General features: G+C 46.1%; 1 protein-coding gene across 1 annotated transcript; it reads right to left on the reverse strand.

Moving 5' to 3' along the window:
* Positions 1-19,649: 19,649 nt before the first annotated feature.
* Positions 19,650-20,555, reverse strand: LOC119403659 (uncharacterized). The gene has a single exon (XM_037670575.1). It carries the CDS (start codon positions 20,553-20,555, stop codon positions 19,650-19,652), a length of 906 nt encoding a protein of 301 aa, XP_037526503.1.
* Positions 20,556-20,810: the final 255 nt, after the last annotated feature.

Raw genomic sequence — 20,810 nt, forward strand, 5'->3', positions numbered from 1 at the left:
AGGCGGTGAAGACGGGTGTGGAGAAAACCGGGCGTGTTCCACATAGACCTTGCGACATCATGCGCAAGCGTATTAATCTTTGCTACTGCATCGCTTCTTGATAGTGGGATAGGTTCCATCACGCCATTTTCGTGAGCATTCTTAGGTGCATCGTCGGCATTCTCGTTACCGATGATGCCACAGTGGCCTGGCAACCACTGAAAAGTTACAGCATGTCCGTCTATTAGTTGATGGTACAGTTGTCTTATTTCCAGCGCCAATTTGTCTTGAGCCTCACGACGTAGAGCAGTTCGAAGACATTGCAAAGGTGGTTTCGAATCAGTAAAAATGCTCCATTTTTGTGGCGCTTCTCGATCAATCCTGCGGAGTGTGCTGTGGAGTGCCGCGAACTCCACGGCTGTCGATGTTGTCTTGTGTGACGTTCGAAACTGGATGTTGTCGGCTCTTGCTGGGAAGATCACAGCTCAGATCCCCCAACAGTTGTCGAGCCATCCGTGTAAACTTTAACATGATCTTTGTAATCTTCGTGCAGCATGAGTGGAGTCATCTGCTTCAAAGCCGGCGATGAGAGCTCCGCCTTCTTGCGAATCCCCGGCACTGTCAAGCGTAGTTTTGGTCGGTCCGAGCACCAAGGTGGTGTTAGAATCCACTGGTGTTAGAAAACACGGTCGCCGAGGCTCTCATGCAGAAGATAAAACGTGGAACACAAAGGGATGGAGCTGCTTGGGACCCATTGGGTTCTAAGCTTCATGTTATGCCGTACGTGCACAACCTCTCCCATAACCTGAAGAAGGTTGCTGCTAGGCATGGAGTGGCTCTGGTCTTTTCGGCGCCAGAAAAGCTAGCCAAGTTGTGTCCGCGCATTTGCGATAGCAAGAGACGCGGTTGCCTGAAGAAACATGAGAAAGCCTACGTCAAATGTTCCACGGGAGTTGTATACTCTATTCCATTATCCTGCGGAAAAGAGTACATCGGGATGACCGAGAGATGCCTAAATGACCGGCTTAGGGAGCATGCGCTAAAGGTTAATAAAAACGAGGATAAGTACGCGCATCTTGTGGCGCATACTTCCGCATGTGTGTGTGAACTACGATTTACTGACACGCAGGTTCTTGGAAGAAGCTTGAAATCATCTGCACTTCTGCTGTTGGAAGCATACTTTATTGGAAAAAATAAGGACAATTGTGTTAGCGAGCCGTCGCTGGTGTTACATCAACAGGAAATATCTTTTCTCGAGGCAAGGATTTAGTGATCTGCTGGTTTATCTGCTTTCTTTTTCAATTTGTTTAATTTTTTTTGCCTGGTGGGGTGGGGGCGCTCTTACTTCGCTTGTGAGTTGCTTTCCACATGCGCACCTTTCTTCTTCATTGGTTTTGCGCATTTTTCTGTACCTATATAAGAGGGTCATTCAGGTGCAATAAACAGTTGGTAGTGAGCGCTGAGTGTCGTGTGTGTTCCTCGGGTGGATGAGTGTGTGTTTGTGTGAGTGTTTGCGGGAGTCAAGGTTGCGCTGATCATCCTGCACTATGTTAGAATCCGTTCCGGAGGCGCGTAGGCTGTTGGAAGGCACTCTCGGTAAGTCAATATTCTCTTACAGAAGGAGGTACTCGGTCGATCTTCCGGAAGCGAAGCGAGGTTGTGGGCAGGGGCGCGAGCAAGGTGCCTAATGTGAGCTCTAAGCACATCCAATGTAATGTGCACAGTGGCCGATGGTTGCGATGGCTGCGGCTGCTGATGTGCAGCGTGGTAATTCAAAACAAGCTCTAAGTGCCTGGCCCTGGGCGTTTTCGATTGTGCGTATACTGGATTTGCAAGCGTTTGTCAGAACCGGCAAGCTATACCGCAGGTACCCCAGAAACAGCGTTTTGCATAACTGCAACATCGCGTGCACTGATGTGCCCCACCTTTTTCCTCCGAGGAACTTGAAAAGTTCTGCGATGGCCTTTAGGCGCTTCTTTAGAGTGGCCACATGGGGACTCCAGCAGAGATTTCGATCAATCGTGACCCCCAAAAACCTGTGCGTCCCGGCAAAGCAGACATTGTGTCCATCGATGGCGATGGGATATGACGTCATTGCCTTCCGCGTGAACGCAACCAGCGCCGATTTCTCAGGAGAAATCTCGAGGCCTTGTTCTCTAAGGTACGCCGATACTAAATTCGCTGCTTTTTGGAGCCTCGCACGTACCTGAGGACGTGTTACACCTGACGTCCAGGCGCAAATACCATCTGCATAGAGAGATATCTGTACGGAATCCGGTATGCGTCCCACGAGACCGATCAGAACCAGGCTGAATAGTGTGTGGGTCAATACACCGCCATGAGGAACGCCACGGTGTGTGTAATGCTCAGAAGTCGGCCCATCATCAGTTTGCACAAACAGTGATCTCACATGGAGGTAACAACAGATCCAGCGGTACACTCGCCCTCCCAAACCAACCGACTCGAGGGCGTCAAGTACGCCTTCGTGAGAAACATTGTCATATGCTCATTTGACATCTAAAAATAGTGAGACAGATAGCCGTCTACTCATTTTCTGGTGTTGTACGTAGGTCACCAGGTCAATGACATTGTCAATGGAGCTACGAAGACGACGAAAGCCGGCCATGACGTCTGGATATACTCTGTAGCGTTCTAGGAAACACTCGAGTCTGGCAAGGATCATTTCCTCCATCAGCTTCCCTACGCAGCTAGCCAGCGCTATTGGGCGGTATGACGTCAGCTCTAGAGGTGATTTTCCAGGTTTGAGAAGTGAAACGAAACGGCCTGTTTTCCATTCTCTGGGGACCGTTCTATCTCTCCAAGACTCATTGAACACGTCCAGCAAAGCGCTTCGTGCTTGATCACCGAGATTGCGTAATAGGCGGTGTGATATGCCATCCGGTCCAGGCGACGACGATCGATTGCATGAAGCAAGAGCCGCATCCAGCTCTTCCATGGAGAATGTCAGGTCCATGTGCTGGTCAAGTGAATGTGGCGTGTCATCAGCAATAAGGGCTCCTGTGCAAGTTGACGGGCTTGCAATCTTCGTACAAAAATCTTCCGCTACCTCGATATCCCTTCTACGTTGGAAAAGGGCCAAGCCTTTAAACGGAAAACGTTGTTCGGATAGCTAGGCGCATGCAAAAGAAGATCCAGCGTTGTATGGACAAACTGGAGTTTGAACGGTGGGCAAAGTTTTGCGAGTCTCTAGACCCTCGCAAACCGCTTTCTCAAATATGGCGAACCGTGCGAGGCTTACTGCATATCAAAGCAGACAAGAAAATGAACAGATAGAGTGTTATCTACACTTTCTACAGACAGCATCAATTGCTTCCTCAAAGTAAAAATAATAACAATTGTAATAATAATAACACACTCCGAAGACCATCATGTATCAAATAAGAGCACAAATAAAAATACAGATACATGGGAAGGAGAGACACCGTATTTCAATTTTCAGAAACCTAAAATATATGTGCGGGTACATCCTTATACATAGAACGAAGTTTTTCATGGGTGCAGGTAAACAGGTCAATGTTTGCAGATGTGTACGCGTTTAGAATGGAGGGAAGTGTATGTTGGATACGCTCTTTCCCGTTATTTATGCATGCCGCTGGCACCAACCAGCTTTCGGGTTGCCTAAAAGGGTAACTCGTTTTCTTTTCTTCCAAATTGGCGAGATGTCGGATGTAATTTATATTACGTTTTGTTTCTATTTTAAAAGGAACGGTTAGCCTGTATTGGTATAAATGGAAGATTTTGATTATGCCAGTCTCAAGAAATACCTCTCTGCTGGGTGTCCCAGCTGGGTGTCCCAGCATTGTTCGCATTAAAGATATGATGAAGAAGCTTCTTTTGCAAAATATATATTTTCTGGAGACAGGACGATGATGCAGTGCCCCACACTAGCTTACAGCAATTAATGTAAGAATAAAATAAAGAGTTATAAAGGAGCAGTTTATTAGATTTAGGTAGAATGTATCTAATGGAAGCGATTGCGCCACTTATTCTGCCTAATTGTTTAATAACATGGTTCACATGGGCTGCCCATCACGTATTTGACGGAAATATAACACCGAGACACTTGAACTGATCAACTATTTCTATTTCTTTGGAGTTATATATAATACTATCATGCGAAGGAACCAGTTTATTTCTCGGCCCGGAGGTTACCGCTTTTGTCTTTTTTTTTCATTGACACGCATATGATTCTATTTTGACCATTTTTCTACCGTGGTCATTTTCGTATTGCATGATTGTATTAGTTCATGAACGTCGCTTCCTGAGAAAAAAATGCTCGTATCATCTGCATACATTATAAGTCTTGCATTTGGGTTGATGTTTACGATATCGTTTAGGTAGATGTTTAAAAGTAGTGGCCGTAATATGCTTCCTTGAGGGACACCAGAAAAAATTGGTTTTAGTTCTGAATGCATGTTATGTATATTGACCATTTGTTTCCGATTAGATAAATAAGATTTTAATAATTCTGCAGCTTGGCCTCGAATTCCGTAGCACCATAGCTTCTCTAGAATTATTTCATGATTTAGAAGGTCAAGCGCCTTGGAGAAGTCAATGAATATTCCTATCACAAAAGCTCTGTTCTCAAATTGGGAGAGTATAAATTCTTTTTGTTCTAAAAGCGCTAGTTCAGTCGATTTGTTTTTTCGGAATCCATATTGACACGGCGTGGGCAAGTTGTATTTGCCTATAAATGTGGTGAACTTACAGTGGATAATTTTTTCTAGCGCTTTGGATAAGACAGGGAGTACGGACACAGGTCCATAATTGCCCATATCGTTTTTATCACCCTTTTTAAATAGAACAGTTACTTTTGCAGTCTGCATTCTTTCTGGAAATACTGATGTAGCTAAACAAAGGTTAAAAATATGTGTGATGGTTGGCGCTATAATATCTGCAACTTATTTTACAGGTTTTATCTGAATGTCATCAACATCTCGACATCTGCTATTTTTTAGGCTCAGCATAGTGGATAGAACTTCGTCTGTTGCTACAGGATTTAAAAATATTTTGTTATTATTGTTAAAGTTTATGTTGTCATATGTTTCCGGCAAAGATCCGTCCATATTAAGTGCTGTAAAGTCATTAAATGCGTTTGCCAGCTCAGTCCCCGTTAGTTCTTTGACATCAATATTTAGAGCACGCGCGTTGTTTTGTGACTGTTTACGTTGCAACAATGTGTTCAAACGAGTCCAAACCACATCATGACGGCCATTCTTAGCATCTAAATATGTGGAGTAATATTCCGTTCGTGCTAATCGTAGTTTCTTATTTAATATATTCCGAAACTCTTTAAGTAAACACAAGTCGCCAGCCGCGCGTGTAATTAGAAACTTCTTGTATAACTTATTTTTATAATTGATTTCCTTACAAAACTCAGGTGTAATCCATGGTTTGCGAGTTTTTCGAGATGACTTACATGTTATAAAGAGAAAATGGGAGTGATATACCTGTTTGAAAATATCGACAAACGTATTGTAGGCTTCATTGGCATTTGTAAAGTAAAGAATGAGGTTTAAGTCTAATCTTATAAGAGCGTTCCAAAAAGCACCAAGGGCGTCATCTGTTATGCGCTGGTACCTAATAACTTCTGGCTGTTTTACTTTTTGCGCCGGAGCATCCATGCAGAATAACACTGGTAGATGGTCACTAATGGGGCATGATAATGCCCCCGTCCTGATTTTAGGTTGAGAGAAATTAGTAAAGAATAAGTCCAAGGTTGAGTGACTTTCAGCTGTTACTCTGGTGGGCACTTCAAGTACATTCGCAAAGCCGTTTGAAGTCAAAACTGTATCAAAATCTCTACTACAATGATTGTTTATACTAGTATTGATATTAAAATCAGCTCCAGCAATAAGCGTGTAGCCTCCGTCAGCTACGGAACACAAAAAGTGGTCATAAAATTTTAAAAACGTAGCTGCATTGCCGCTTGGTGGGCGGTAACAAACAGAATAAATAAATGTACCCACACACAGTGATATTATTCCGTAGTCCAGTGTAATTGCAGTGAATGACCTCAGCAGTTCACCTCTTTCATTCGCACCCAGCAGTAGTGCCACTCCTCCACCACGACCAACAGGCCTGTTAAGATAGTAAGTTTTATAATTGCTCATATTGAATGCAATATGTTCATTGGTGCTCCGTGTTTCGGTCAGCATACTCGCAGTGAATTTAAACTGAAATTCACAGACAAGCTCATCTAGCAATCCTGCTTAATTCTTTACTGATCGTGCGTGAATATGCACCGCTTTAGTGGATGCGGATGAAAAAGAAGCAATGCGGTTCAGGTCAGTGGGAAGGTAATACATGTATTGTATCATTCTTATTTTATTTATTTATTTATTTATTTATTTATTTATTTATTTATTTATTTATTTATTTATTTATTTATTTATTTATTGCGCACTGAAGTTGCGCAGTACTTATTTAAGCAGATCTAGGTCGTTTATTCCCCTGACATGAATGACAAACGTTCCTTCGTCTTTGCGGGCGAGGATTTTCCCATTATTGTGCCAGACAAAGCGATAGCCACTATCTTTCGCTCTTTCTTTCGCAGCCCGAAGCAGCTCTCTGTTATGGCGAATCATGTTTTCCTGAATGTGGACGCGTGGTTCATTATCTTTCATTTTGTTTTTAGCTTTCAGCCACGAGTATCTTAGCGCCTGTCGGGTGAAACAAGCGATTATTCCCGGCGTCTTACCCTGTCGGGCAGGCAATCTGTGTATTGTTTGAATGTCTCCGGCAGTTAAGGTCGGGACCTCAAGTTTCGGAGCCAGGTTATTTAGCAGGGAAAGTAGATTTTCACCCGGTGCAACCGCGATGCCAGGTATCTCTAGGTTCAATTTCCTGCTTCGATAATTAAAGTCATTAACTTCTTGCTGGAGTTGTGTTTGCACTACCTGGGTCATGTCATCCTTCTCTTCCTGTTCTGCAACTCGCTTCTTCAATGCCATAGCCTTAGTGTCTTGGCGGGAAACATGTCTTTCAAATTCATCGAATTTCTTCGACATATGTTGCACAGAGTCTTCCATTTCCGCCACTTTCTTTGTCAGTTCTGGTAAACTATCAAGCTTTTCTAGGATAGAAGCAAGAGCTTGCTTGACATCGAGTTCATTATCAATGTCGTCTTGGGTACTCGTGCGAGAAGCATTTTGCGTACATGTGAGACAGCGCCACGATTTCTTTGCAGCGTTGTTTTTTTTTTTTGCTTTAAATGACTTTTCTGTCACGCCTGCATATTGACCAAAGTGGTACACACTTTCACACTCTGTACACGTCACACTCGGCCCATCGCCACGGATGGCTGACTTATACCCTTGTTACACAGGCAAGTTAACCGCAGTTACGACCAACCACGGTTAACCGCGTTGAACCACGGTTAGCGCCAACCACGGTTCGCCGGTGTTACATGGCGCACAATCGTTCTCGGTTAAAGCGGACTTGCTTTGGCGTGAATGGCTCTGCGTGTGACGGCAGTCCGGCGTTCGACTTGGCTGTTATTGCCGCGTCCACTTTCGCATTCCTTGAGGTGCTCCATAGATGACGCAAATTGTTTTCCCAAAGCCATCAGGCTTTCCGTGGTTCGTGCAGTGCAATTCGTTCGTTTTTCACGAACGCTCGCCGGCGTGCACACGTCCTCCATTGAGGCTGCCATTTTCTCGGTTAACTGCGAAACCGAGGTTGCCAAGCTCGGTTTGGCACAACCGCGGTTAGCGGCATAACCGCGGTTTCGCATACCGTGTAACATAAGCGAAACGCGGTTACGCGTAACCGCGGTTACACTAACCGAGGTTTAGGCTGTCTGTGTAACACGGGTATTACAGGACAAACACACGCTATACATTTGTTTTTCGTGACTGGTCACTTCAGCAAAACAACATAATATGAAATATGCTTTTCAACCTATCAATAACATCAGTGGCGGCAGCAGCAGAGACAGTGCCATTTGGCACGGTTCATTGCAATTTTAAACAATATTTCACTAACCTGCAACAGAGGCAGTTTCGCCGTTAGCGATGTGCACAAGTCGCCGCCGCTGCCGCCAAGTAGCCCGCCGTTCCGAAGAGCTCTCGTTTTATCATGCGTGGGCTCCCAGTCGGCGTCTGCGCAGAATGTGTCGGTAGCGACTTGGCGGCAGCGGCGGAGACTTGTGCACATAGCTAACAGCGAAACTGGCTTTGTTGCAGATTGGGCTTCCCCTTTTTGAGTATCCCTGCGGCCGGCATCCTGTAAAAAACGACATTTATGCTGCCGCAAACCAACGCCATTTCTCGACGATATCGTCACCAAGCTTGATCATCGCGTGCCTGGCGCGCTACCGACACATTCTGCGCAGACGCCGACTGGGAGCCAGTAATCGAGAAGACAGTAATCGAGCAGTGAATGTAACGAGGCAGTGACAGGATGGACATTTTCAGAAAGCAAGTGTCGGAAACGACACCAGTTATCTTGAATAGTTCTTTTTTCCAAATAGCTGCACTGCTTTTGTTCTATTCTCATTAATTCCCATTCCTTTGGATACGGGTTCGCTTCCTATATTCGTCATAGCATCCTTAAAACTAAGGAGTTCATTTAGGAGATTACCTAATACAGTAAAAGCTCGTTAATTCAGATTTTACGGGACCGGCAAACATGTCCGAATTAACCGATTGTCGAATTTCCGAAAGTACCAAGAAAACAATACAGAAATGTCTGTTATATCAATACGCTCTCATCGTCTTGATGCATACGTAAATCCTGTACTTGTTTTGCGTGAGAGGAGTAAAAGTCCCAATGTTCGCCAGCCTGCGACTTCGTTAACAATAAGACCACGGCGCAAGACTTCAGTGTGTTAATTAACCCGAAACGTACTCTGCATGCCTTCCTTATTACGATATAAGAATGGCAGTCTGGGCTTGTTGGTTTAACATATTTGAAGCTTAAGGCGCGAATAAGACATGGAAGAAGATAAGGAACACTCACACGGAGCACCTCCGTGTGTGTGTTCCTTATCTTCGTCCGTGTCTTATTCGCGCCTTAAACTTCAAATATCCCTTATTTAGGGGTGTGCGAATAGTGAATTTTGGAACCGAATCGAATACGAATCGAATAGTGATCACACCGAATCGAATACGAATACTAATCGAATACTTTTCGAATAGTTTTCGAATAGTAAGACAACCATTCTCAAAACGGTCCTAGAACTCCGCAGCGTTTTTTTTTCTTTTTTTTTGAAAGAAATATTCACGAACTTTCACCAAAGAGCGTTGCGCTTACTTTGTTTAACTGACTCAAAATACCACAGTTATGAAATCTGAGGTAAGCTCGTATACAGCAGCGACCACAACCTTCGAAATATTTTCTAACTGTAGGTTGAAATAAAGCAGTGACTGCAGATGCTTTGCCGCCTGCTTTTAAATAAAACTGAGACATAAAATCTAAACAGTTTTGAACCGAAGACTATGCATACAGCTAAGGCGGTAATGAAACACATAAACCTGCCATCGCAACATGGTCCTCGGCACTGAAGGCATGTAGACATCGGTGTTGAAAGCTGTATCTGCAAGAACAATTTACGCAAACACAACCCTCGCATCTATTGCTATTCATGAAGCTGAATGCAGGTGCACCTTCAGTTCTTACAAGATGACGAGAGGAACTGATTAATGCGATGCAGAGGAATCATAGTAAAAACTGAGCGAGTATGGAGCCCTCATAAAAAAAAAACACCTTCATCCGGTAATCAATATAGCGTCGGTAGTTTCGTAAAAGCTTGGGCTGCATACATACTGGTAATTTAGTGATTAAAAGAAGAAAAATGGCCTTTAACTATTCCAAAGTTTCACTGTTTTCGGGTTCTCCCGTCGGCGCTAATTATTCGAAAACTATTCGAAAAATATTCGGTATTTCGAGTATGTACTATTCGATTCGAGTACCGAATCGAATAGAATGCTATTCGATTCGTTATTCGAAATTTTCGAATATTCGCACACCCCTACCCTTATTACGTACCGCCACCACCACCACGCACACGTGGCAATAATTTTTTCGCCGGTAAAATCGCCGGCAACTGATAGTTCCTTAATCGCGATGCAGCAAGCGAGTTTTATGCCAGCATGCGGACCGCGGCTGAACGCTCTTCATCTTCAATAACTTCCTCCATGTTTCAGTTCTGTGACGTTGCGCGCACATTTCATCAAGCCAAAACGAAGCCGCTCAGTGCCGGATCCGCGTGTGGACAAAAGCATGGTCACTAACCGACGAAAATAGCGATGCAGACTGCGCCGCCTCGTTTCGCTTGTCCGCCAACGCCGTTTCCGCTCTCCTGCATCGCACATTTACGGCACTTCGCACTCGTTGTAACGAAAAGACGAAGAGAGAAACAGAACCCGGCCGTCTGGCTGTATCGAAGGAAAGGAACAAACCGAGCGCCCGTGGCAGTTGCTCGTGAGCCTCGCCCCTTCGTTCTCTTTTATTTGCAACACACTCCCGCGGCCGACAAACTTATGACGTGCTGCCTGCTTCGAGGAGGTGCACTTCTGGACGGGACGTCTAATTATGGAGCCCGACGCCAACCTCAGGCAGCGCGCTCGTGCGATGTTGTCGCGACCCGGTAGCAGTTCAGTCACTCGAGCAATTTTCCACATTATTGGCGGTGAGTCGTCGTGCACCAGGACGACGTCGCCGACCTGAAGCCGTGGTGGTGTCTTAGGTGCCGCTTCGTGGGCCGATCGCAGAAGCAAAAGGAACTCCTTGCGCGAGCGCTTCCACAGATGATGTGTCAGCGCTTGTCGATGTAGAACTCGACGTCGCAGATTGACGCCCGTTGACTGAGGGATTGCGGCGCCGAAATCTTGCGGCAAGCATGTTGCACGTTTGCCGAGCAGGAAGTGCGAAGGTGTCAGTGGGCTTGGGTCGTCGGGATCAGCCGATAGATAAGTCAGCGGGCGGCTGTTGATGTTCGCTTCCACCTCGCAGAGAACCGTCGAAATTTCTTCGAAGGACAGATGGCTGCGACCCAGCGCTCGTTTCACCGTGTTCTTGGTGATGCGTAAAAGTCGCTCCCACCATCCGCCCCACCAAGGGGCTCACTCGACACTGAACTTCCACTCGATGCTATGGTCACTGCAGAAATCTTCCAGATTGGAAGTTGCGTGATTTCCGAGCTCTCTTGCGCTGTGATGGAAGGCCAGTGCGTTATCCGAGCATATGGTGGACGGTATTCCACGACGGGAGATAAAACGCCGAAATTCTGCGACAAAGCTGATGGCAGTCGTGTCCGTTGTGAGTTCTAGGTGTAGAGCGCTTGTTAAGCCGTTCTCACACTACGCGCGCAACGTACGGATCGTCGGTAAGGATCGTGGCCGTAAACTTAATCAACGTAATGACCTTGTTCAGACGTTGTTGTATTTAGCGTAAAGTACGTAACGTTTCGGGCGTAAATGGTGGCGGGTCCGCGACTTTTTTTTTTTTGAAATGATGAAATAGGAGAGGTTGGTGCCATTATAGTGGCACCGGCTACTACTTCTCGCTTAGAAGACAAGATATGTAGTAACAAAAATAATAAGGGCACAAAATGCAGTACAGTAGAACACATAGGAAAATACGCACAGCCGAACATCACATGGCAGTTCATATTCGTCTAATAGGTATCTACGCAAGTGTTCTATGACAATTTCAAATGGGAACAGTCAGTTCACATGTATACGTTCAAACTCAAATATTCTGTATTGCTTGACATACACAGGAAAACACACTGACACAAATGATGACACATAAAATCAAACGCACTATCACAAACATAACACAATTCCTTCAGTATGAAGGCGAAGTCGACATCGTGTGCAGTAGGTCAATTTTTCCATAAAATATTAGATTCTTCAAGAAACTTCTTGAAGGCGACAAGCGCTCTTTTCTGAAGACTTGCCGTTGGCCATGGACCTAGTATTTTCTTCAATGTGAAAGGCCTTCTATCTAAATGTAGCAGACTTGCTCGTAATACTTTTCGCTGTGATTCATATTTTTTGCACTCGATAAGTAGATCATGTACGTCTTCGTCAGTGTGGCCGCAGGAACATTCTGTACTAGACGCATGGTTTATCCTGTGTAGAAAGTGTCGCGTAAATGCTGTGCCAAGCCCTAGGCGGTGGACTAATGCTTCAAATCTATTTTCTCTCAAGTCTGATGGAATGCATAGTTTTATGCCAGGGTCTATTAAATATAAATCCGAACTTTTAGACTTTTCATCGAACCATTTGTCTTTGGTGAGGCTAGAGGTTGTCTGTCTCAGAGTAGGCGGATTTCATTGTGAGAAATTGGAAGGCTAATTGTCTCTTCGTTATTGTGTGCCTGATTTGCCGCGGCATCCGCTGCAGTGTTTCCTGGAATGTTGCAGTGACCTGGTATGCATTGGAATGCGATCACGTGATTCATTGCTTTTGCTTTCGCGTGCTCTTTTAGGGTTTCATATAATAGGGAAGAGTTTAGAGAATCTTTTCTAGTACTTTGTAAAGACGCTCGAGCGGCCTTTGAATCGCTAAAAATGACCCATTTTTGCTCCTTTTTTACTGATGTTATAAAGCGCAATGCGGATAAAATTCCAAAGAGTTCCGCAACGGTAGAAGACGTCACTCTACATAATTTAACTGTCTACTCTACTGCCAAATGTGGAATGACAAAAGCCGAAGAGGAGGAATTTGCATGGCAAGAACCGTGTGTATACACGCGACTATACTGTAGGCTATAAATCTGGAATAGTGCCAGCTTCTGCGCGAATATCATAAACATGTCCCTTTTAGATATTATTCCCTCAACCGACAACAGCATTTTTGGTCTTGGCAGCATCCAAGGAGGGAAATTATTATCTACTCTGGTTATCTCATATCTCGGTAATAGTGCTTTATGTTCGTGAACAATGTTGTGAAGCTCTCATTTATTTCTTTCTATAAGTGCGAGGTTCAATGGATGCGTCTCGTGCTGAGTTAAAATGTGGTAAACATGTCGACAAGTTTCGACTGTTCGTATGACAGAAAATGGCGGATGACGAGCTTCAGCTATTACGGGAGGACTCGAAGTTGCCTGTGGGACTCCTAGGCACACCCTTAGCCCCCTTTCCAGTAACCTCCCTCGGTAGTTTGCGATAACCCCTGGAAAATAGGTGCCGAATAAGCAATCTTTTGCTTTATTAGTGCGTTATGCACTTGCAATAGTGAAGAGACTGATCCCTCCATGCTGTGCCAGCGAGTCGACGGAGTACGTTTACAACTATGTTGACTTGTTTTTCTAATGCGCGAATGTGCGACGCCCACGACAGCTGTCTGTCAAGGATAACGCCAAGAAATTTATGTTCTTTCACTAACGTCAACGTTTGTCCTTCCAGTGTAGGATTGAAATTATTCATGTGTCGTGTAGTGAAAGGTAATACCGCTGTCTTCGCGTACGAGAGACTCATACCTCTTCGAAAAATTGTCGATAATGTTAGGGTATAAATCTATAAATGATAGGGTATAAAGCCGCCCGTCCTGTCGTTGTGTGTTAATTTGCTTTGTATATGCGCTCTTTCGCGGCTAAAATATGTCACTAAGTTAAGATCTTGTTGCAGCACTGTTTGAACTTCGCGTATATCTGATCCTGAGGCCCATATGCAGATGTCATCTGCGTAGAGTGAATGCCGCAATCCAGTTGGTAACTTTCCCGGTAACGCTGCTATTACACAGTTGAAAAGGAGTGGGCTTAGAACAGTCCCTTGTGGAACGCCCTGTGTGACGGAATGGTAATTACTTTGTCCCTCAATTGTTACCATGTGTATTTTCCTTTCACTTAAAAAATTTAAAATCCATCGCAGCGATCGACCACATAATCCAAGTTCTAACATCCCAGCCAGCACGTGAATGTGACTAACAGAGTCGAATGCCCTCTGAATGTCGAGAAATATCGCAATTGTGACGTTTCCACACATGCGTTCGTGCTCAAGGCATGTGGCAATATCTAATACCGCATCCATTGTGCATCGCCTTTGCCGAAAACCTGACAACACTTTTGTATGGTCACACCACCACTGAAGTCGACTGTTTACCATTATCTCCATCAACTTACAGATACAGCTTGTGAGACAGACCGGGCGGAAGGATTCAAGGCATAGTCTTTCCTGGTTTTAGGACTGGAATTATACGACCTAATTTCCATGAATCAGGAAGAGTCTGTGATATCCACATATCGTTAAATAGCTCTAGCAGTGCCATTCTACCTGCTGGTCCAAGGTTCTTCAGCATCATATACGTAACGCCATCTGGTCCCGCAGCTGTCTTTGTATGACATAACTCAAGAGCTAAACTCACAATCAAGTTGAGGGTGTTGCGACATAAAACATGCACGCACCTTTTGATTGGCAAATGCTTCGGAACTTGTAAATTGGGGGCATGTAATTGTGATTCCCGGTCTCGTTATTAGCCGACAGAATTCGTCAGCAACATCTACTTGCGGAGTGTTAAGGACTATGGCAAGAGCTCGGAAAGGATTGCTCTGGGTAACGGGACCGCTGAAGGATCGGGCAACCGCCCATATTCTAGGAACAGGAGTGAAAGGACTGAACGACGAGCAGTATTCTCGCCATCGTCTCCTACCTAATTTCTGTAAGCGACGGTGTGCTGTTGAGTGAGTTTTTTTGTGTCGTCTTGTAGACCTCGAGTTTCCAGCTGCGGCGGTAAGCTCGTTCTGCTCGTCCTCTGATTGCTCTTAAGCGTTCGTACTCTCCGTCAACTGCAGCATACTCCTTTGGGACAATGGCCTGCTTGGTGCTAATCTTATAAGAGTCGCACAGTATAGTTGTAAAAGTTGCCAAGTTTGGCTTTTCGCCTAATGCACTCGTTATGCGATGACGAAAATGCTGCCAGTTAGTATATTTTGAGTAGCGCTGAGTTCTTGTACTCCGCATAAGCCGATGTTTTACCAGAATCGGGAAGTGATCACTGCCATGCGTTTCTATATCCGTTGACCATTCGGAACCCTCAAGAAGGCCATGTGAGCATAGCGTGACATCGATACATCTGGAGTAACGATACCCTCTTAGAAAAGTTGGAGAGCTATCATTTAGCACTCTCAGCTTGCGTTTCTCGGCAGCGCATTCAATAACATGTCCGCGAGAATCAGTATGTTCACTGCCCCAGATTACGTTATGAGCGCTGAAGTCCCCACAAACCAACACACATTTGTCTGCGATATCAAACACATTCACCAGGTTGTCTAAAGATATTTTGCTAGCTTGTAGATAAAGGCTTATCACAGTGACACTTCTATTTCTAAAAGATATTTTACATGCCACAAACTCCGGTATACTACTTAGTCACTTGACTGTATGTAATAAATAGGACGGCAGATCTTTTCTAACGCATAGCATCGCTCTGCTGTTTCCAGCTCTGCGCGATGATTTTTATATCACGTAGTTAGAAAGTCGGAAATCATCTCGCACACCTGCCTCCTGTATGCATAATACAGGAAAGTTATGTTGAGCGAGTAATTTACGAAAATCAGCTGCCTTATTACGAAGGCTGTTACCATTCCACTGATATATGAAGACATTTTCTCGTCATGCAGATTCCATGCAGTGAAAAGTCACTTGGCACTGTATTAAAGCACTGTCAAAACATGGCTTGTGCTTGCAAACATTTTATTATACTGACCACATTTGGGCACTTTATGCAACTGAGTCACACCGAAAGCAGAGGTCACAGTTAAAGGAAATCATGATGTCCGGACATCTGTCGCATAAACAGGGCAGGATATAAAAACATTAGTTCACCTTGAAGTCTCCCTTTTCTTCCACTGCCAGCTCACCGAACCAGGACCAGGAAAATAGGAGGCGAAGCAGTCTCTCGCTTTAGATGCTCTCTTGGAGTAAGCATTAGAGCCTTGCCTATTTATTTGTGGTAGAGACTCCCTCCTGGCTCACCAGGTCTGGGCCGTCCAGCAGGCCCGCGGAGCGGCCGACAGGCTTGGCCTGGCGGTCCCGACGTGGGAGTCGCCGGCTGCGCGCTGACGCGCGCCTTGCAGGACCCAAATAAAGTTTTTCAACCAACCAACCAACTCCACGCTGTTCTTCCATTCGCCTGGGGTAACCGTGCCTACGCTCTTCGTAGTGTCTCCAAACTGCGGTGGGCAATAGCCGCCTGGCAACCTCCCCTCCTGCATCAAGTAACTATGCAAGCAACAGCAAGCACCTGAGACCAGAGCAGCATTTTTCGGCAGCAGACTCATGCGGTTTCGTAGCACCCTCCAACGGGCGCATAAAATTCCGAATGCATTTTCAATGCAGCGCCGTGCTCGAGAGAGCCTGCAGTTGTACACCCTTTTCAGAGTGTTTGGTGGTTGGACACCAAGATATAGTTTCATTAGGTTCGCTTTTAGAGGAAACGCATCGTCCGCTACCATCACAAATGGGAGGACAGGGCCGTCATTGGGCAAGGCCGCAGGAGGTGGGGACGTTTCCTGTGCGTTTTCAACAATCTCTCCAAGGCCGCACGTCGAGTAAACACCGCCGTCGCTTTCGCTGCCGTAAGCACCTATGTAGACAGTCGTAAACCTGTAGCTAGCGTGCCAGGATGCCATTAGGTTGATGCTAAAGCGGCGCTTATAGTTGAAGTACACAGCACCAGAGTTTGGCGGTGCGTCCAAATGGATGTGCTTCCCGTCAATAGCACCAACACAATTCGGGAATTTCGAATTTCACATAAACTCGTCAGCAATAGTGTTCATTTGCCCTGGATCTGGCCGCCGCCGGACCCTTCGTTGCAGAACCTTCCATATAGCGATGCACACTTGGGGAACCAGTTTTGAGATCGTGGATTTTCCAACCGTGAAGCTGCATGCCAGGGACTGTTTCCGCTTTCCAAGAAGCTGACATTTGAGAAAACCGCATCGTTATTTATTTTTTAGTTATTTTGAAATACTGCCGATCTCATATGAGATCAAGGCAGGGAAAAGGGGGTTACAGCAACAGGAACAATAAGAAAATGAAATCAATAACAATCGTTCACAAAGTAACATAAAGCGATAACTTAAATAGTAATACATAGAACAGCAACAGATTACAGTAGGTAGTACAACAATACGCAATAAATACATAAATACAAACATAGTTAAATACACGTTATACAATATAAGGGCTATTCCAATAGAAACATAAGAGGTAAGCAGAACACACTAGTAGATAAATTGTTGTGATCACAAAATAAGTAAGGTGATAAAGTAACTTAACCGTGCTATGTTAGTAAAGCTTCCTCGATTGTCGTGGAGAACCTGTTTAGTGAGAGAGTGTTAGCAATTGATGGCTCAAGTCTTGTTTATCGAGATTTCGGTTTTAGATAAAAAAATGCATAACACCAGTTCACAGCTGTCCTGTAGAACATACGTTTGTCATGAGGCGTCACTTCATATCCACGGGCTACGCAGTAACAAGGAGGTATAATAACGGCCATCTTGACATCTCAAAAAGAAAATATGCGTTAACGTTAGCTTACCGTAAACATTTATTTACGCACTACTTTTCTTTGCTAAATCACAATGCTCTACTTGACGCCTTCATGACAATAGCAGAAAAGCAGCGCGAATATCGCAACAGCGTTTCGCATGTTATCGTCCAAATAATCTCTTCACTCGAGCTTCACAGCGCGCGACTATAAGTCACCGCAGTGACTATGAGACGGAATTGTCAATACGCATCAGACAGCAACTTTACCGCCGCCAAAAAGTATTTAAGAAACAACTCTTCGCACAAGTACACAGTTATGGTAGCGGCTCACCTGCATTCGCGTCCAGATAATAAGCTTACCGCAGCGTAATAGCCAGACGCTCAGCTGATGACAGAGATTATCGCATTGACGTCTCTTGAACTTGAATGAATGGTCGGACAAGGCTTTCGCGGAAGTCGAACTGCTGTGGTGACATCCGCACGAAGTTGTAGAACAACGCCGTATCGCCACTCCTCAGCCTCGCGAAAAGATTGTGGAAATCTCCGTCAACTGCCCTACTGCCCTACGCACCCACATTGTTCTACGACGTCGCCGTCTGCGTCGGTTAAGATCATATACGATGATAAGATCATTTTGAGCTTGAACAGCCCCTAATTCCGCTAACAGCTCCTTGCAAACACGCGCCATGTTGGAAAATGAGAAACGCAGTTGCCTTCAGAGCGGTGATTGGCCCGTCGTAAAAAAGGTATATAACCGAAGGGCTCAATGTGAACACTCGTGGTCGCTAGCAACGTAAACAGACGTTACAGCAGTTACGCGATACGACACTTATGACAGAAGCGACTGCAGTCTGAACGCGGCTTTACAGCGCATGAGAAGATGGCTATGTAGGCTTTAGAGCAAGTCCGGTTCGCTGCATGACAAAAAAAAATTACACCATCTCTCGCTAAAGGGGACCATGAGGCGATGCGAAGCCGGAGCACTTGCACGATCGCGTTCCGTTGGCGTTCATTGGGCAAGCTACCGACCTCGCGTCGTGGAACGCGAAGAGGGACGCTACGCGCGTCGTATCTTCCATCTAGCCTGGCCGTTAATTCTCACAGGGCGAGTGGGGAACGCGGTCGACAGGCGGGAGAGAGGGGGGCAGCGTATAGAGGAGAGAGAAGGGGAGAGGACGCGCATGCGCTCGAGCTCATCGCGGCGTTGCGCAGGAGAGAATTTCGGCATGTCTAGCCCGCGTTTCAGAGGATGGGTGGAAAGGATGGGTGGGGGGTTCAGAGGATGGGTGGAAAGGGGAAGTGGAGAAGGGTATGGAAGAGGTTATGTGGAGAGGGGAGGGGAGAGGGTGAGTGGAGAGGAGGTGTGTGGAGAGGGTATGCGCATGCGCAGTAAGGGCGGTCATGCCGCACACCACCACCACCACCACCGGATTGAGCTCCGCCTTAAGATACTTCGCATCTAATAAAGTGGTCCGCAGAAGTCAGCTCCCACAACTGCAAATGGGCTTGCTTCAGTAATTCGGTCTTGTGGTAATGGCGCTGTGGGTGCTGATTCCGGGGCAATCTTGCGTCGTCGGCACATCAGACAGCCTCTTAATGCGGACTTTATGGTTTTGCGACCTTTCAGCACCCAGAAGCGCTCACGTAATTCGCTGAGTGTGTGCTCGACACTCGAGTGAAGCATTCGCTCATGAGTGGAACGAATCAGCAACTCAGTGACAGCGTCGCCACCAGGAAGCACGATAGGGTGACGGAGGGACATGATGCCGGGCAGAAGTTGGAGGCGCCCTCCAACGCGTATGAGTCCGTCGTCATCGATGAACGGACGCAGAAGTAGGAGATGGGAGGAAGTGGGCATAGATTTTCCAGCCGACATTGCCGCAAGGTCGTCAGCAAAGTGCGAATGCTGGAATTGCTTGGTCGAGTAATGTTCAGCTCGTGCGATTTCTTGGGCATTTAGCGGTCAGACTGTCGACGCTCGCCGTGTTGCTGCGTCATCTATGAAACGGTAGATCCATGCCGTTACTCGAAGAAGGCGTGAGTACCGGCTGTAGTCGGTGACCATGAGTAATGGTTGTTGTTGGGCGAGAGTGACGACGCAATCGGCCTCAGGTACTACTTCTTCAGCTGTTATAATGGGCTTTGGGCATCTCACGTCATCCTCCCAGGCGTGCTTGGGAGTAGAGAGCCGTGAAGGACCTCTCCACTATACAGATGAACTTAGTGAGGAGTTTGATGCCCACTTACGAAGCTCCATGCCGACGTCCGCTAGAATGATTCTCGCCTCCGAGTAAATCCGTTGAGCCGTCTGCAGGTTGTCCGCACCGAGCACTAAATCATCGACGTAAAATGACTGTCGGAGGCATTCCACTGTTTCGGGGAATCGCTCTTCGGAGACTTGGAAATGGTGATGTAACGTTGCTGCTAGGAGAAAGGGGCTGGACTTAGCGCCGAAGGGCACGCGGGTCATTCGCCAGTGAACGATTGGCGCAAATGGTTCGTGTTCCGTCGGGAGATGAGCAACCCATAGGAAGCGCAGCGCATCTCTGTCCTCCGGGCGAATGCTGATTTGAAGGTACGCCTTCTTAATGTCAGCCACCATGATTATTGGATGCATTCTGAAGTTGAGCAACAGGTTAAGTAAATCGGCATCCATCTTAGACCCCTCCGTGAGCACGTTGTTCAAGGATGGTTGACCGGGAGCATGAGATGACGCGTCAAAAACAACCCGAAGCTTGGTGGTGACGGCATCACGACGAATTACTCCATGATGCGGCATGTAGTATGTGTTGGGCTTGGGCGCCGTGTCGTTGTATGGAACTTGTTCTGCGTGGGATTCGTATGCTTTGATGGTGTCGCCATAACGAATAAGAAGATCTGGTTGCTGTCGGAAGCGATGGAGCTGCATCAGGAGCCGCTGTTTAACGAGGTCGTAGTTGCTTCGGCCGGTGTCCAGACCAGGCTCCCGAAGAAGGAGGGGAATCTCGTAGCGCTCTCCTTTCTTGGAAATGTCATTTTCGAACAGTTCAACGGCGATGCTGTCGCTGTGGATGCCGTCAGGACTGTCTTGCACATAAAGAGAGTCGATGCACCATAAGTTGGCAATTCGCATGTTCAGGGCGGTATCGCTTTCAGTGGCTTCTTCGACAGCAATGAAGAGAGAAGTAGCTCGTGTGGTTGATCCTTGCGCTAGGTTGCTTAGAGCACCCTGAATGGTCCATCCAAAAATGGTTTCTGCCGCTGTTATCTGAGGGGAAAGCCGTGTTATATGCCGGGTTTCGGCACCAGAACGAATGTAACGAAATAGACGAAGGGAGAAACAGAACGCGGCCGTGTATCGAAGGAATGGAACCGACCGATCGTGCCA

The sequence above is a fragment of the Rhipicephalus sanguineus genome, chromosome 8 (assembly GCF_013339695.2).
Source record: "Rhipicephalus sanguineus isolate Rsan-2018 chromosome 8, BIME_Rsan_1.4, whole genome shotgun sequence".
Classification (NCBI taxonomy): Eukaryota; Metazoa; Arthropoda; class Arachnida; order Ixodida; family Ixodidae; genus Rhipicephalus; species Rhipicephalus sanguineus.

Bases quoted from the DNA above. Each gene is read 5' to 3' on its own strand.
- LOC119403659 (XM_037670575.1), bottom strand. From the start codon at position 20,555: ATGCGAATTGCCAACTTATGGTGCATCGACTCTCTTTATGTGCAAGAC.